The following is an 18,563-nucleotide window of genomic DNA, read 5'->3' as shown; positions in this document are numbered from 1 at the left end:
TTGGTTCCTCACTTCCCTTTGTTTCTAGGAAAATCTCCCCCCTGTATTGATCTGTGGCTCACCCTGTGAAAATGTTTGGAAACTACTCGCTTTCATAGAATCATAGAATATCAGAGTTGGAAGGGACCTCAAGAGGTCATCTAGTTGTCGGGGACTTTTTAACCCAGACGGCAAGGTTCGTTGTCTGACCGCAGAGTGAGAGACAGGCAACACCAGCAAGGTCCAATACAAGCTCTTTATTGAAGAGTGCACACAACAATAGAGAGCGGCCCGTCTCCAGAGAGAACCAGCCACGATTACAACAACTAGTGAGATTATATAGACAGTTCCATCGCGTCATAGTTAAGCAACTTAAAACCCCCAAACCCCCCTTTACTAGTTAAAAGCTTCTAATATTCATGCATATCTATGTTCTTTGACAGTACAAACAGTTCATGATTCCTCAGCAGCTTCTTATCAGCTTTTTCGTCATGCACTAGAAAGTAGGGAGTTAAGAACAGAAACAGGGAGTGAAGACTGCAAGTCTCCATATGTCCAAACAAACTGTTCCTAGTACATTTGGTACAAGAATACGGTCCCCCCCCTTTATCTCATTCTTTGAAGCCCAAGCAAGCATGTCCTCATGTTTCACAGAGAGACAGGAATGGCCCAGCAACTACAGTTAGCCTAACTTTGGCTAAGCTGGCCAAACAACCTGTTCTATACTCCATTTTCCTTGGACCTAACAGTCCCCCCTTTGTCCCTGGAGTACCTCGAAGGGACTCCTGGGACAACTAACTGCTATGAGACCGCTATGAGTGGTAAGCTTGGGAGTTGATTACTTTTGGACAGAACACATCTTGGTGCCCATCCAACATTCAATCTTTATCATAACATACAAAGCTAGCAGGCCACATATAATTACAATGGCGCTTCGGAGTACATTATGGAGCCAACCACCTATATCGGGAATCCAATTGAACAAGTTACTCCACTAGGATTCAATTCGCTTCCCTCCGTGGTCCTTTGCTACCTCCATAAGGTGGTTTGCTCTTTCCCAAGTGGCATTATAAACGTCTGGGACATACACACAGCATTCTTGTCCAATTAATGCACATGTTCTTCTCTGAGAGGCCAGTAAAATATTTAGAGCCAAGTGGTTCTGGAGAACCATCTGCCTTAGTTTTCTCTGTGCGGTTGCCAAGTCCACTAGGGCATCGGCGTTAGTCTAATTTCCCAGATGTCTCGGTGAATTACTCAATCCCACATGCATCCTCCCCATGGACCCGGCAGGATTCGGTATGTGGGAGCCCACACCTCCCTAACCGGTCCATATGCTTGGAAGGAGCATTGAGAATGTCCGCACTTCCACCAGGAAAGTCTCCAAGTATTTCTTTATGGCCACAGATCAGATGGTACTCCTGATGTGTCTGTAAGGGCAGTGGGCCAAGCCTGAACATGCTAGATCTCACTGCAATGCCTTCCCAGCCTCAGTGATATTCAATACCATCTCTGTCAGCAACTTCTGGGTCATAGAACTAAGGACAGAGATAACATGTAACTCACCAATTGCAGCCTGTACCTGGGTTAGCTGTGCTCCACAAATAAGGCTTGTGGCCTTCTTTAGTTGCCCTAATTTCTTATTATGTTTTTGGTTCTTAAAAATATTTTAAACTGCTGCTGTACTATTGGCCTTATTTTATAGGGATCCGGTTAAGTCTCTTTTCTTTCTAGAGGAAATAACTCAAGCTCTCTGTTGTGCTAATCTAATACAGCCCTTTTTGCATTTAAAATCCAATTAGGGAGGGCAATACATGCTGAAGGACTCATTCAAAACACAGGGCGCAGCCTGTAGAATAAACCCCAAAATCCAATCAAAACCACATTCCCAAGCATTGGTCCCACAAGTTTCTTCCTGCCAGTGTATAATTCTTTGTTTCTTCACCAGGGTCAGTTCTTAATGTTTTTTTTTTTTTTTGTAGTCAGGAATTCCTGGACTTTGGTGGTTTCAATGGAGCAAGTGTTCCTTCTTCTCTTTTTCTGAGACAGTGTGGTTCAGCATCATACAGGGGAGAGGTTACTAGCACATCACTCTGTAATGGGTTTTGCTTTTTTTTTTAGAAAAAAATCCAAAGGCATAGTAGGTCTGTCAGTGGACAAGGGAGAGGTTACTAGCACTTCACCTTGTCTCTTTTTTTTTTTCTTTCTTTTTCCTGCTGTCCAGAAGACACAGCAGAGCTAGAAGGAGAAATAGGCTTATCATCAGTCGGAGAGTCCTCCCGAGGTGGAGGGGTCTTTTTACAGTGAGAAGCATGGGTCTAGGCAGGTAGTCCTTGGCACTTCACAGCAGAGTTGGTGGTTAACAGGACTTGGAAAGGGCCTTTCCAGCATGGTCAAAGCAGTTTTTCGTTGATGGACTTTACGTAGACTCAGTCTCCTGGTTTCAATGAATGGCAGGACTGTTACTGTTTTTAGGTAGTGCTTCTTTACCTGTGAAAAAAATCTAACACATTTCATTAATGCCTGGCAGTGTTTTGCAGATCTCATAGTTGCTTGGGCACATTCAGGCCCCCCTTTTCTTGGCTGTCAGCCAAGTCTTAGCTGTGGACAGTGCCCTTGGATGGGCCAGTATCTTATCTTTAGACTGAGCTTGCTAGCTATTTTTTTTTTCTAGTTAACTTGTTCTGTTCTTTTTCCTTCTTTCCTTTTTGGCTTCTTTTAACCTACAAAGGAAACTTCCACTTTTCACTCATACACCTTTTCTCAACAATGAACACATACACATTGCCATTATACAGTACAGTAGTCTTATTATTCAATGTATGCCATATACACCCTTCCAGTAAAATAACTTTTATACAGAGCTTTGGAGCAACAAACCAGGACAAGCACACCCACCTTTGAGGAGTCCACTCGGTACAACCTCTTGTGTCCAATAGCTTTCTTCCCTCCCCAGCCCTCTGGCTAGAAATCTAAGGTAGCCAGAAGGATCCCATGGACAATATGGGGAGTGGGTTAACCTTCCATGTCCTTGCTTCCAAAGACTGTTGGTATGCAAATTTTAACAACAATTTTTTTTTTTCAATTAAAAGATTTGACCAATGAAGCTTTTTTTTTTTTTTTTTTTACTTAAGCAAATGTATTAGACTTTAGTATATCACATTTTTCTTGATTTATTTAAACACTTTGTATTTCAAGTTGAATAAAACAAGTATCTGCTTTTTGATTTAACCCTTCTATTTAAATTTGAGCTAGACTGTCCTATGAAAATATTAAATCAATTCTGGCCACAAGACAAACATCACAAGACAGGACAAAGAACACAAAAATAATTTCTATTGTACCAGTAAATGCATGGTACCTTGAATGCTGTTCAGCTGGCATCCATTTTCTGTGATGATCTGAAAGACATTAATTACTTAAAATATTTCCTTTATATACACATATTCTTGTTGATTTTAGGCAAAACAGAGGAATTACTCCATATTTCCTTGTATTTGTTTTATAGGCAGCCCAGGTTTCAGTGGCTTCTACCTTATTAGTTAGAAAATTGCATTAATACAGATGCTTTCTGGCTTGCTTCCAGATCCAAAGCTATCCACAGCTTAAAGATTCTTACTTTTAAAAAAAAGACACAATTAACTTTCCTAGACTTTTGATTGCCTTTTACTTCTAACTCCTGCTTTCAAACGCACAGTGTTCTGAAAAAGACAACACAACCTATATTGGTAGGTTTGCATTTCTTTTACCTTTACTACAATATACACTGCACATGTTCTGGGGAAAATGCACATCCTCTCCACAATTCAATTTCCACAACACTAGCCACATCAATTTCTACACAAGGTGTAACTGTTTCTTTTATGCTTACAAAATCTCCATGCCCCCACAGCAAAGTGTCAGCTCGACCACACAGAGCCAGGGGCACTGTCCTTCTCTCTCTTTACCAGATCTTTTATCTGCTATTTTGTTACTCAAAAACAAAATTCAAATCTTTTATTCTTCTGGCTTTGACTACCCTGCTGCAGCCACAACCTTTGGTCTTTATTTAAAACATTTTAAATCTTGTAGCATTAAGTCACTTTAAGGATTAAATGCTAAATACCTTAAACAACACTAGTTTCCTGTGCCTGGCAAAAGTATTCTCGGTTTTGCAACTTTAAACAATACCAATTCATCTTAAACTTATAAAATACAGATTGTACACAGCAGGAGTGTTCTTCAGCAAATTAGACTAACGTATTCATAGTTGAATAATTCTACTTAAATAACTTCTTGCCTGGATTACTTACAGAAATTCTTACTAAGTTTCACTGCTTAATTCCCTCTAGCAACTATAGAGTTAACTTCTCACTCTTGGGAGGGCTGTTCTTTTACACCTTGGGGTCTCCTGCGGCGTCTCTTTCAGAGATTCTAGTCCAGGCCGGCTGCCTGGAGCTTCTTCAGCGTCCCCAAACCACACCAGCTCCAGGGTCTCAAAGGCAGACTGTTGGATCTTACTGGACAGTTAAGCTTTACAAATGTAATCTCAGCACTGTAACTTGTACTGCCTTTGGTTTGCCTCTGTCTATATTTTTTCACAGCCAGCTGGGGACGAAAGCAGTTTTTCTTTTGGTTTATAGTTATACCATACAAATAAATAATCCATTTCTCCCGGTCTAAGATCAACCAGGATATTCCTGAGGGAATCCATCCTGTCAACAGAAAAGGTTCCACACCTTGGCCAGTTTTTAGTCGGGGACAAATGAGTAGTAAAGGAAGGCCATTGAATTTGGCATAAGTTTCTCATTTAGATTTAGTCAAACCGGTTGTTCCAGAGATTTCTTTCCAATTTCTAAGTACCAGAGACAATGGGGCGTCCCCCGGGCACTTGCTGCTAAACTGTCCCATTTAGCCTGTAGGGACTCTAACCCTACTCCGGGGACTCTAACCCCTCACTGGGGACTCTAACCCCTCTCCGGGGACTTTAACCCCTCTCTGGGGACTCTAACCCCTTTCCCGGGGACTCTAACCCCTCGCCGGCGATCGCTTACCTTATTCAGGGACTTGAACCCCGAAGACCTGACCTCCCCAGGGACTCGAACCCCGAAGACCTGGATCCTACTCAACGGGTAGGTGGACATTGCTGGGTTTCTACGGGCTTCAGCTGGTTCACAGAACTCGCCTTATCGCCGATGCAGGGATCAGGTTACCGGGCAAGGCTCCTCGAAGCCAGAGGATGCGCGCTGCGTTGCTTCGGAGTCTGATCCCGCACCGGAGAGTCAGACGAGTCCCGGCGGAGTCGCCAAATCTGTCGGGGACTTTTTAACCCAGACGGCAAGGTTCGTTGTCTGACCGCAGAGTGAGAGACAGGCAACACCAGCAAGGTCCAATACAAGCTCTTTATTGAAGAGTGCACACAACAATAGAGAGCGGCCCGTCTCCAGAGAGAACCAGCCACGATTACAACAACTAGTGAGATTATATAGACAGTTCCATCGCGTCATAGTTAAGCAACTTAAAACCCCCAAACCCCCCTTTACTAGTTAAAAGCTTCTAATATTCATGCATATCTATGTTCTTTGACAGTACAAACAGTTCATGATTCCTCAGCAGCTTCTTATCAGCTTTTTCGTCATGCACTAGAAAGTAGGGAGTTAAGAACAGAAACAGGGAGTGAAGACTGCAAGTCTCCATATGTCCAAACAAACTGTTCCTAGTACATTTGGTACAAGAATACGGTCCCCCCCCTTTATCTCATTCTTTGAAGCCCAAGCAAGCATGTCCTCATGTTTCACAGAGAGACAGGAATGGCCCAGCAACTACAGTTAGCCTAACTTTGGCTAAGCTGGCCAAACAACCTGTTCTATACTCCATTTTCCTTGGACCTAACATAGTCCAACTCCCTGCTCAAAGCAGGACCAATTCCCAGCTAAATCATCCCAGCCAGGGCTTTGTCAAGCCGGGCCTTAAAAACCTCCAAGGAAGGAGACTCCACCACCTCCCTAGGTAACACATTCCAGTGTTTCACCACCCTCCTAGTGAAATAAATGCTTTGCTGAGGCATTCATATTTCCTTTCCCTGCTTTTAAGCTTCAGTGATCGTTTCTCAGAATTATGACCCAGGCTTGGTTAAATGTAAAGAAAACCAGTCTTTTACGTACAAACACAAATGCATTACTTTAATGCAAATGAAATGCCTTTTTTTTTCTTTCAGATGTGAAACCTGTAGTGGAGAGGAAGCAAAGTACAGGTGTCCACGTTGCATGAAATACTCATGCAGGTATATACAATTTGAATTTTCTCTTGTTTGGTTTCTTGTATGCTAGAGACAGGATGCTCATGTTTCTCTGTACTTTCAGTTTGGCGTGTGTGAAAAAGCACAAAACTGCACTGAGTTGTAATGGAATCCGAGAGAAGGCAGCATTTGTCTCCATAAATGAGTTTAGCGAGTTGAATCTCCTAAGTGGTAAGAATTTCTCTGCTATGTAAACTTCACCCCATCTTCTTTTTTAAACCAACATTACACTTTTCTTCCTGTTCTTTGTATATTTAGATTATCGTTTTCTGGAAGATGTAGGAAGGATGACTGATGGTGCTGCTCGAGATGTTTCCTTGCATAGACCAACAACCAATAAATTTGTGAGTTTCAAGTTATCTTTTTGGTTAGTTTAAAGTGGAAATGAGGCAGCTCCAAAATCCCAGATTATATATGAAGCCCAGTCTTAAATTAAAGCAGAGCTCCAACGTAATATGATAGTATCAGAGGGATAGCCGTGTTAGTCTGAATCTGTAAAAAGCAACAGAGGGTCCTGTGGCACCTTTAAGACTAACAGAAGTATTGGGAGCATAAGCTCCCACGAAAGCTTATGCTCCCAATACTTCTGTTAGTCTTAAAGGTGCCACAGGACCCTCTGTTGCTTTTTAACGTAATATGAGAGATTCTGATCACTATATTTAATAATTAAGAAGAAGAAATCACTACAAACATTTTTTAATAGTAAAGGTGACCCCAAATGAAGAAAAATTGACTTGCGTCTATTTCTGCTTCTTTACGGTGTATAAAGAAGGTCTGAAAGACTTTTTATTTTAGAAATTCATTTTATGCATAGGTAAAATATTTCCTAAAATTTCTCATGTAAACAATTACTTTAGTTGCCACAGAATTGTTATATGATCATCATTGGGAGCGGAAATGATGACAGCTAAAGAGCTGGGATAAGTGACATCACACAAAGAGTGAGAGCTGAGCTATTAAAAAGGGGAAAGGACTTTCAGTAAGAATCATCCCTTCAATTAAAGTGTTTAGAGCTCACAATAAATATATTTTCTCTCTCACAGGTTCTCCCAGCAAAACTAGGGAAGACCATACTTTACATTCCTGACACTTCTAAGTTAAAATAACAAGTGGGGGGGAGAGAAAATCAAAACAACGTTTTAAGACTTCTTTGTACATTATAAAAAGCCATGAACTCGATGATGTTAATTTTTTATGCCCTACACAAACCATCTTTAAATGTAATTTTAGAACTCCTCAAACAAGAAGATGCCATGTGGACAGTTGGCTGTAAAGTAAAATTGAAAAAATCAAGTGTTCTATTAGAACTCAATCACTCAGACACACATATGTAACTTTACTTGAGTGTGGTCCTGTGATTAGACTCTCTTCCCTGATCTGTTACAGACTTCGTGTATGAGCTTGGGCAAGTTACTTATGGACAGGTTTTTAAAGATGTTTAGGTACCTATATTCGTAAGATAAACAGATTTTAGTGTTCATGTAAGTCCATTTATTCATGCATGTTTGCAGGAGTGAGCCCTTAGAAAACACCAAATAGCAGAAAGTGCCAGATTTGTTTTAAGTGCTGTAAGTTTTTAAAATATTCGTTTGTTGTTAAACCAGCTATCAAAGTTACCGAGAATTCTCAAATTCTGTAACTTGCCTAAAAGCAACTTTGAAGCTTTCTTGTTTCCAGTGTATTGCAATGGGAAATCATGTTATTTCAGTCTAATCTTACATCATCAAATGGTTTTTAGGTGTAATAATTGTAACTCACTGAGAGAGAACAGCCCTGTTTGCTGAATGGGAATACTGGAATAGTGATTGGCAGGGCCGGCTCCAGGCACCAGCTCAGTAAGCAGATGCCGGTCCACCCTGGTTCCAAGCCCCCACCAGCTAGCAGCAATGGGCTGCTCTTCCTGCAAGCAGTAGACAAAGCAGGCAGCTGCCAAACAACGTTAGAAGGGAGCATTGCACAACTTTAAACAAGCATGTTCCCTAATTGATCAACGAAACAACGTTAACAGGGACGACTTCAAGTGAGGAGTAACTGTAGGTATTTGAGGCAGGCAGCAATGCTGTTGTGAGGGATGTTGATGTAGAGGGAAGTGATATCCATGGTGGTAAGGATGGTGTTAATGTTGCGGAATTTCTGATGGAAGTCGGTAGTGCCTTGGAGCATAGTTAAGTGTTGTTGTTTTAGCAGACTCTACCATTACAGAATATTGATCTAATGGCTCTTCAGCCATGCCATGTCAACATTATTACCCCTGTGCATTGCAGAGCACGCTTTGGGTTTTCTCTGCACCGGCCAGTTGATTCATGACCGTATAGATATACTAACTATTCAGCCTTCATCTGTGCAGCAATTGCAGTAGTGGAGTGGGTTTGGGGGGAAATTTCTCCTCTGGACCTCACGGATACAGGCTCTGTACTTGATTTGTGCACAGAAAGGTGTTTAGGGCCCTTTGGATTTAAAAAATCGTAAGAGGTCAGTCACTACACTAATTCTGTAGCTGTGTTGGGTTCCAACCCTCTTGTACTGTTTGAGTTCTACTTATAACATATGTTTTATGTTTCATTGTGCTCACCATGGGAAAACTTTGTCTGTAAAGGTTTAAGAATAAGCTTGGAAACTCTTGAAGATATCTAAATATCTTTTTTTTAACGGAGAACTTTTGTGTGGAAAAAAAATAAAAAGAGAGAGAGAGAAAGTTTACCACTGTGTACTATGCTACATTATGCTGCTACTTAAATGCTTAACTGGCACTTTGGTTCCAGGATTGCTCTTTTGGTCTCAATTTTTAGACTTGCAGGACAGAAGTAATAAATGTTTCCATATTTGAATATACTTTGGCTTTTATTTTCTGTGTTAGATAAATTATTTGAAAAACCGAGCTCGAAAGCACAATATCCACTTGAAAACTTTACCCATTGGATTTACAAAAAGGAGAGAGAATTCAACCACCTTCAACAAGAAGTAAGTTTCTAATTATTATGGGGTTTGGGGACAACTGGGCAAAACCTTTATTTAAGTATTACTGAAAGAATAGCTGGTGAAGATAAGATTTCAAGGTCTGGTAGCGTTTTTCATGACAGAATCACATTAGACCAGGGGTGTGCAAACTTTTTGGCCCAGGGACCGTATCTGGGTCTGGAAATTGTATGGCGGGCCATGAATGCTCACAAAATTGGGGGTTGGGGTACGGGAGGGGGTGAGGGCTCTAGCTGGGGGTCTGGGCTCTGGGGTGGGGCTGGGGATGAGGGGTTGGGGTACAGGAGGGAGCTCTTGGCTGGGACCAAGGGGTTTGAGGGCAGGAGGGGGATCAGGGCTGGGGTAGGGGGTTGGGGCGTAGGAGGGGGTCAGGGGTACAGACTCTGAACGGCACTTACCTCAAGCAGCTCCCAGAAGCAGCGGTATGTTCCCCATCCAGCTCCTACACGGAGGCTCTGCCAGGCAGCTTTGTACCCTGCCCCATCCACAGGTGCCGCCCCTGCAACTCCTATTGGCTGGGAACCACGGGGCTTCAGGGGCGAAGTTTGGGGCGGGGGCAGCCTGTGGAGCCCCCTGGCTGCCCCTACACATAGAAGCCGGAGGGGGGACATGCTGCTGCTTCCAGGAGCTGCGCGGAGCGCAGGGCCGCCCAAAGGATTCAGGGGGCCTGGGGAAAAGCAATTTCAGGAGCCCCTACCATAAAAAAAAAAGTTGCAATACTATAGAAAAATATATTCTTGTGGGGGCCCCTGCAGGGCCTGGGGCAAATTGCCCCACTTGCCCCCATACCCCCTCCGAGTGGCCCTGGTGGAGCGGGGCAAGCCCCAGACCCCGCTCCCTGGCGGGAGCTCGAGGACCAGATTAAAAAGTCTGGAGAGCCAGATGCGGCCCCCAGGTCGTAGTTTGCCCACCCCTGCATTAGATAGTGAACAATACTCCATGAAATATTTTGGGAAACATATTCAGATGGAAATTTGTAGTAAATTCTTCTACAGCCCTCTAGTATTCAGCTTCATCAGAGAAGATTTATTGTACCCCAAACTTCAGTTGGGGTTCTTCTGTTGTGCTTGGGCTGATGTTGCCTACTATCATAAAGTAGTCACTGATTGTCCTAATTGGAAATCCAAGCACTGAAGTCAGCAACGTGACATACCATCCATTACTGGTGCTAGTCAATTAAATGTTGTCTTTACTGAGCAATGGTACTCATGAAGGGAGTGAGAGAGAGGTTATTCCTTCTTCATAAATTAATTTGGGCTTTTACTTGCATCCATATCTGTGATGCGGGACAAACGGGATTTTTTTTAATGCTTTTACCAAAATGATTTTCAATTCATATTTCCTTGCTAAGGACTTGTAACTCTTAGTCCCTAGATGAGTTCTGTGTCTGTCATTCTTCCATTAATTGGGATTACCAAAGTAGTTGACTTTCTTTTTCTTTAATTGGGATACTCTTGACTTTCTTTTTCTTTGATTGGGAGGGTGGGTACATCTGTTCAAGATGAAAAGACTTCCTGAAAATGTCTCCCTGTCATGGAGGGGAAAGGATGTGGATTTATGTCTGGGTTATTCATGAAGCAAACATTTGCTAATATAAATAAAATTTATATTCCTTGTATAGTACTGTGTCATAATACAGAAATGTAGTAACTTGGTGAAGAGTGCTTCTGTGTGAAATACAGGTGCAGGTCCAAAGTTAATATGAGGGCTCATTGAAATTTAAATATTTGATTGACCTGTTGGGGGGAAAAACAGTAAACACTTTAAGAGCCTCAGATAATAGCCACTCAGAGCAGGCTTTTTCCTTGATGGCTTTTCTTTGGGCTTTATTCTCCCCTCCCTCCTTCTCTCTCTCTCTCTCCCCCCCCCCCCCCCCTTATCAAGTTCTGCTCCTAGATTTTTTTTCTATTTAGTAATGCCATTTACTGTTAGTTATCCGGTAACAATGAATGGATGAGAACTTGACAATATTTTAGTGACCAAACCACTAGGTGTCCCTCTTGTAATGGTTTAGCAAGTAAGTTTGCATGCATAAATAAAAACTAGCATAATTTCTTCTGTTTGGAAACAAAAGCAGTTTTTCTCCATTGGTGGAGAAACCTTATTCTTAGCAGAACATAACGCGTAAAGGAATTTCTGAAATGTTAGCTTTCTGTGTTACATACTTTAAAATACAGGATCTGAGTGGCAGGGAAAATCCACAGGAGGGGTTAAAGGAAAGGAAATGTGAGGTTTTTTCCATTTAAATTTCTCATGAATTCTTACATTGATGAGGATTCCTGGCTTCCTCAGAACAGACCACAAGGCAACCCCCAAATACTGCAGATCTCTGCATCAATGGCTAAGCGTTGTGGGGGGCACAACCACAAAAACGTTCTCACTGGTAAATCCTGTACACGAGACAGCCACACACTGACAGATATTTGTTGCTATTCTGTAGTGTGACTTTTAAACTCTTCTGTTCACAAAAGTACTTTCACATATGGAAAAACACGACTGAGCGCTGGAAATTAATTTATCTCTGCATTGAATTACATATGTCTATATTTATACATTTATATTTACCTTTATTGAACAGAGGCCCTTTTTAAGCTCTAGCAGAATTGGTGTGTTATTTGTAGGTAAATAGTTAAGCATGGGACTATTTCAGGAGCAGCCAGAAAGGAATAAGACAATGACTTTTTTTGTCATAGTGGAGAACAATTTTTGTTTTGAAATGTTAAACTTTCATAGACCCATTCTAGTGTCATCAAGTAGCACAGCAACATCATTCTTTAGGAAAGTAGCCACCTGCTTTCTGCAAATATTTTTCCAGGCAGTGAGAATGATACACATTTTGTGGATGAGTATGAAAGGGGAGGTATTAAATACAAATTTTACATGGTAAAGTGCAGTTTTACCTCCACTGGAGGGGAGAGGGGGAAGTATTGCAGATACTGCAAAATGCCCATCCCAGCTGTATTGGAACAGGTGTCATTGCTTATCAAGGCCGAGAAGTCTGCCTTTTCTCTTTAAAGCTGACTACTATGCTATAACTAGAAAATAGGGTCCAGTCAAAGTTGTGACAAAATGATATTTGGGCTGCCTTCTGATGAAGAAAGTTGTGTCTAAGAGATGCTGTGAGAAAACAAATTGTTACTAGGAGCCACCTGTATCTTTTTGTGTGTGTCACTGTGGTCCATATTTCTTTTCAGTGTTTACCATTGATTTGCAATCTGCATTATCTGTCAAAATGGGACACCCCAATTATTCAAATAATGTAAAGGCTTGTAGAGCATCCTCTTTATGAGCATGTTCTCATTGACAACCGTTCACAAAAAGTTAAGATAGATTATATACAAATTCTCATCTCTTTGATTTAATATAAACATTTAGACAATGGATCCTAACTTTAGAGCTTGGCAATAGTATTAAATAGGTGATGCTTAGGATATTGGAAATGACTTTGAAGGAGTACTTCTTGCCCCTCATCTGCTGTGTCCAAAAAACAAACCAACCATTTTTAATAAATTAAACTTCAGTTTGGCCTTTGAAATGAGAGACACAGACATACTTATTCAATGTAGAACAAATATTTACTGGAAATCATGGCTAGATAAATTGTTACTCACATTTAGGAAATCAGATTTTTTAACTCTAACACCTCTAGTAAGATTATACTAATCTGAGGTATACTTCTGGGGAAACTTAAGTACATGAAAATCTCTTCACTTCTTAATTGCGTTAAAATGAACAGAAGCCATATCGCAATGGTAAGGTTTAGACTACTCAGAAATGCAAAGGTATTTTGAATTAAATGTACCCTATCAGGGCTGTTGAGCCTAAATCTAGAAGTACAGTTGAATTTTTTTTTTATTTTTTTTTTTTTTTTGCTTGCTGTTTGGGACTCACTGCAATCAGTGGTGCAGGAACAATTTTTGTAGTGGGGGTGCTAAAAGTGTAAACCATGTATTTGGGTTTCTATTACTACTTCAAGCCAAGGGGTGCACCCCCACATCCCTAGTTCCAGTACCTATGATCACAATGTGACTCTTTCTCTGCCTACGAGCATGAAGAAGGCCAGGTAGCATTACATGAATGCTGCTGACTAATGCACAGGAATCATCCTCTCTGATCATTTCATTAATTTTATAGTTTCATGAAAATGGAGGGATGACATACAAACATGAAGAAAGGCTACATCCCAGCTCAGCACTTGGCAGGTTGTCTAGCCTGGAAGTGTGATATAAACCTAAATGTGTTAGTTCTCATGCAGGGAAGCTGATGGGCATTTTTGTTTCCTCAAAGAATCAAAAGAGAGGACAAAACACATTTTTAAAGAAGGTTAAATTTTGGACTAGTCAACCTTGGCAAAGTCTTTCGGTTTCCACAGAACCTTTAATTCAAACTCAGTGTGCTTGAATATTGCAGCACATATGGTTAGTAAGATCTCCTGCTGTTCTGAGGCCTCCTGGGAGAAGACCATATGTGTTACAAAGGAAATGTTTTTCAGTCCGTTTCTTGGTGGATAGTCCTGCTTTACAATTTACTACAATTGGGAAATACTTCAGTTTTAAGTAGAAATAACCCAACTTTATTGTTTGTCCGTTACATCTCAGCTGGGAATTGGTTTAGCTGAGCTTCGACAAAGTGTGGGTCCCCTCTGCTGTTTAATGTCGTTAGCACTGTAGGTATAGTGGCACTAGAGACAGTGTATTTTCGTAAAAGCATCAAACTATTATTCATTTATTTTTATTGAGGGGCTTTTGGGTTTCACAAGAGAATCCAGTGACTTAATTGGACTGGATCTGTGTTGCCTAAAGCAGGTTAAGGCAATATTATCAAAAGGAATAAACATTTAATCCCCTTATACTTAAACTGCTGCACTGTGGGTGAGATGGGCCACTAAAGTGGCAAATCAGGGTTAACGGATGACTGGTACTTCATTAAACTTCCCCATTTCTAGCCTCTCCCCTTTTTGTTGATGCGGTATAACCTGCGTATAGCAGATGCTATTGTATATGTGAACATGCACATGCCCAGATCTAAGGTATTTCCACATATTCTTTCCAATAATTTCATATGGCATCTATTATTCAATAGAATAAAATCCCCAATGAGTCATTCTGTCTCACAGGGTTTCACTTTAAGTGAAGTTCGCTGTAGTCACAATTGCAGTTGGTACATTACAATGCATTGAACAATTTGGGACGTTCAGTCTACTTATATATATGGCGTCTTCTGTATCTCAGTTCATTGTAAGCAGATTCCAATGTACGTTGTTTGAGATTTTTGATGATTAAAGTTAGGCATTTCCTGTTAGCAAATTAGGATGTGAATAATGCTAGCTAGGACAGTTATTAATACTGATAAAGCAAGATGATTCTTGTATTAATCAAGGCTAGCTTCTAGGACTGAGTTCGTATAAAAGCTAAAAGAACAGTCAGATGAGAAAATTTATACATGATACATTTCATAAAAGTACCTTGAGAATTGATGAACTAAAACCCTCAAGTTTATAATTTTAACTGAGAAACCTGAAGCATATCTATCAAAATACCTTAATATAAACATTTTTAATAATGTTCTCTCCTGTCTCTGAGAAATAATTTCTAGTATCCTTACATTTGACTTGCTTTTTTATGGTTTTGTTGAAAGTAGATGACAAATGTAAACAAGTCAGTGTCGCATGTAAACCTAGTACACTAGGCAAAATCTGAGAAAAATAAGGAGAAAAGTACAATGCACAGTTCTACTCACTGGACAGGAGAAGCAAGAGCTTAATAAATTTACCAGCAGGACTTGTAAGTTCTTTGAACTAACAGGTCTGCATCTGACATATCTCTGAAAGGCAAAAAGGGTATCGTGGCTTCCCCCTCCGGTGAACAAAAAAGTGGCTAAAAGAGCTTTATGCCTTCTGAAATAGGGTTCACATTGAGGCAAAAAACAAGCATGGAAAATTTCAAACCCCAAAGTTGAATTTGAGAGTTAAGAGCATGTGAAAATAGGGTTATAACAAACTGTTTTGCAACCTTAAGTATCACAAAGCCTAACAAAAGCCCACTATAATATTAAACTGATTGTAATAGTGGCTATATTCGTATATACACCTCTATCCCAATATAACGCTGTCCTCAGGACAGGAAAAGGATCACAGAAATGGGGTGTCTGAGGGAAATGCTGTAGTTGGCAGAGTGCTATTTAGGACCACCAGGTGCTGGTAGAGCCTTGAGGCCAGACTTACTGTGATATTTAAGTACCTAAAGGTGCAGGTAGGCTACAAATGCCAGAGCAGGTTAGGCACCTTAAATCTGTGCTTAGGCCCTTTTGAAAATACCAATAGTTGCCTCCTTAGGTACCCAGATACCTATAAAAATTTGTCCCTTGGGGCCTAGAAGCTGCAGTGTCTGCAGCACTTGCCTAAATCATGGTATACAGAACCACACTACTAGGGAGCAAAAAGGTTGGAGACCACCGCAATCCAGATACTGTACAACAGCGTTTCTCAAATGTGGCCACCAGGGGCTTTTTCCTGTGGCCACAGCATTCTTAGTGGTGATTGGCGGGTCGGGGGTGGGGGGAGAAGGGTATGCAAAGCAGCCTCCCCTTGGGGCTACCAAGAGGGGTTGGGCCCTGCCCACCTCCGGAGCAACAAACGTCAGAGAAGCAGGCAGCCGACGTGAGTTCCCCATCACCCTTGGCCTCCACTGCCTCCCCACCTTCCCTTCCAAGGCTTAATTTGTCCTCTGGCTTGCCATAGCTGAGCAAGTCTGCTGTGAAAAGTGATATTTTTGTTTGTTACTATCACTTTTCTCTGCCTCCCAACTAGCTAACAAGTCTGCTGCTGTGAAAAGTGATATTAACAAATATCATTTTTCACAGACGCAGACTTACTAGCTAGCAAGTGTATAAAAAAAAACCCAAAACCACACAACCAAAAAAGCAAAAGAAATAACAACAAAACAACATGCAAAGCATCTTATTTGTTTCTATTCAGTTTAAGTCTAGTAAAGAATAGACAACTGTACATTATTTTTATTATTGAGTCTGCAAAACCCCCCTACATAAATTACTATCTGTATATGTGCATATTTATTTGTTTTCCCCAAAGTTAAATATTTTAGAAAAAATTGTCATAGCAGCCATCAGAAAGAGTTGGTGACCACACTCTGAGGCCACCAAAAAACTGGTTGAGAACCCCTGCTTTGAGGAGGTGATGACTGTGCTGCTCATAGAGCTGCCACCGTTGTTATATTGAGTGTCTCGAATATTGAAAAAAATGACAGTAACAATTGCTGTGTTCCTTGCCTATAGGATCAGTACCTTGGTTTGCTTATGGATTATTTGCTTGTATGTTTATGTGGGGAAATTAGGAAAAGCATAGCTGAAGAAATTGCTTTATGTTGCAAATTTAAAAAGGTTTTGGCAGGGTAAGGGGGGAGCCGATGATGTTTTTTCAGGAAGAACCAGTAGCTGCTAAAAAGCCTACACATTTTATAACCTAATTTGCATAAATATTTTTAAGTTTGGTACATCTCATTTAGGAGAAGAGGTGCTTAGATTGCTATCCAATTCATGTTCTGGGCCACCCTGCCCAACAACTGTTGCAAGACCCTGCTATCCTCTAAGGCTGGGGCCATTGAATTGCCCACAATGGCCTCATCTGGGGAGGACGAGAGCACCGGCACATGGCCTTGGTCGCTGCCCTCATCGCCAAGAGGGTCACGTTCGTGTGTCGATGTGCGGAGACAGCCGTCCGTGCCGAGGTCAGAGCGACAGGCAGAGATACCAGCATAGTCTCCAGAGATTGCCTCCTCACAGCACCTGGTGCCGAGACTAAGGATGCCGACATGACTGACTCTAACCTCGATCTTTACGCATGGCTCTGAGCCCAGGGAGTCCAAAAGGGCCACTGAGCTGGTGGTTGCCATTGGGGTGGCCATGGCACCACAGGAGGCTGGCGGTGTCGCCTAGATCTTAGACCTCCTGCTGCTGGACCTATCTGAACGATAGGTTTCTGCCTTGGACTCTGAGGTCTCCAAAAAGGAACACCATGGAGGAGCAGTATTGGGGGTGGGGCCAATGAGCAGTGCCGAGCCTTTGGAGACTGGTGTGGTTCCCCCATGTGGATGGCCAGCACCGTGGAGTGGTGCGCCAGAGATGGGGAGTGGTGTGACATCATAGCCGGCTTGCCCCTAGATGAAATAGGTGGCCAGGTTATCACCGGTGCCTCATCCCTCTTTGGAGAAAGCGGTGCTGTCAGGCGAATAAGGTCCTGCACTCCCTCAAAAGCCTCCGGAGTGGAGGGGAGTTGAATGTCCCGGCCATGAAGGTCTGGAGAATGATAGTGGGCCAGACTCAACTGGACCCCTTGAGGGAGTCACCCAGCCCCTGGGAGTCACCGGGCCCGAAGTAGGCTGAGTGGGTTGGCGTCTCACTGCCGCTGGCTCCTTAGGCTTAGGAAGGAGAGAGCACCTTCTCTCGTATCTCTTTCTTCTGGGGCACCAGGGATGAAGATCGGCGCCTGCCACAAGTCTTATGTTTGGCGCCATGTCGGTGCCGGAAGTCCTTAGCCTCTTTTCCTGGTGTTGGCTTGCACACCATTGACGCCGGTGCGCTGCACACGGAGAAGGTGGTGCTCGGTACGGGCTCTGCTGACCCAGTCGGACTGTGGGTGGAGGGCTGCCTCCTTGAGGATAACTCTGAGTGTCTGCTCGTGATCCTTAAGAGTTCTCAGCTGAAACCCTTTACAAATGCGGCACTTGTCCTTTTGGTGACTCTTGCCAAGGCACTTCAAACAAGAAGTGTGCGGGTCACTTTTTGGCATCAGTTTACCGCAGACTTCACAAGCTTTGAACCCCGGTGACTGAGGCATCCCCCGGTGTCGGGGAAGAAACGAGGGGGCACCCCCGTAATGGAAACTTAGATAAATGACTACTGACACTACTACTAACTAAGACACTAACTATATACAGATCACAATGGGACACTGCTAAAGGCGCTTGCGGAAGCAAGAGAGAGGGAAGTTCCAGCTAGCCGTCGCTGGCAGTAAGAAGGAACTGAGTGGGGGGTGTTGGGTCAGCTGGGCCATGAAAGCACGACTCCAGGGAGCACCAAGGCCAACCCTATGGATATTGCTAAGGGAAAAATCTTCCGGCTGTCATGCATGCGGCACACACACACACCTGTTTGGAATTGACATGAACAAGCACTCAAAGAAGAACTAGACCTGCCTCTGAGATCAGGCTGTGATGCGTGACAGAAGTACTGATGTGAATCAGTAGAAATTGTAATCTCGAGCACCAGATTGCTACAAGCACTGATGAATCTTCTCGGCTGTCTGGAGGAGGCA

At 42.3% G+C, this 18,563-nt stretch overlaps 1 protein-coding gene and 1 long non-coding RNA gene across 3 annotated transcripts in view; one reads left to right on the top strand and one right to left on the bottom strand.

Moving 5' to 3' along the window:
* Positions 1-18,563, top strand: part of ZNHIT6 (zinc finger HIT-type containing 6) — a 55,921-nt gene that overhangs the window by 620 nt on the left and 36,738 nt on the right. For both annotated transcript variants that reach the window (XM_065554169.1, XM_065554168.1), the window contains exons 2-5: positions 6,176-6,241; positions 6,321-6,427; positions 6,515-6,600; positions 9,114-9,217. In XM_065554169.1, the coding sequence (XP_065410241.1) occupies positions 6,176-6,241; positions 6,321-6,427; positions 6,515-6,600; positions 9,114-9,217 (363 nt within the window). The remainder of the gene's footprint in view (positions 1-6,175; positions 6,242-6,320; positions 6,428-6,514; positions 6,601-9,113; positions 9,218-18,563) is intronic.
* Positions 3,142-5,144, bottom strand: LOC135973003 (uncharacterized). Its single transcript, XR_010589678.1, has 2 exons — positions 5,013-5,144; positions 3,142-3,380 (listed from the first exon to the last, which is right to left on the bottom strand). It is a non-coding gene; the product is annotated as an uncharacterized LOC135973003 (long non-coding RNA).

Source organism: Chrysemys picta, chromosome 8 (genome assembly GCF_011386835.1).
Source record: "Chrysemys picta bellii isolate R12L10 chromosome 8, ASM1138683v2, whole genome shotgun sequence".
Lineage (NCBI taxonomy): Eukaryota > Metazoa > Chordata > Testudines > Emydidae > Chrysemys > Chrysemys picta.
This window is presented reverse-complemented; position numbering and strand designations above follow the sequence as displayed.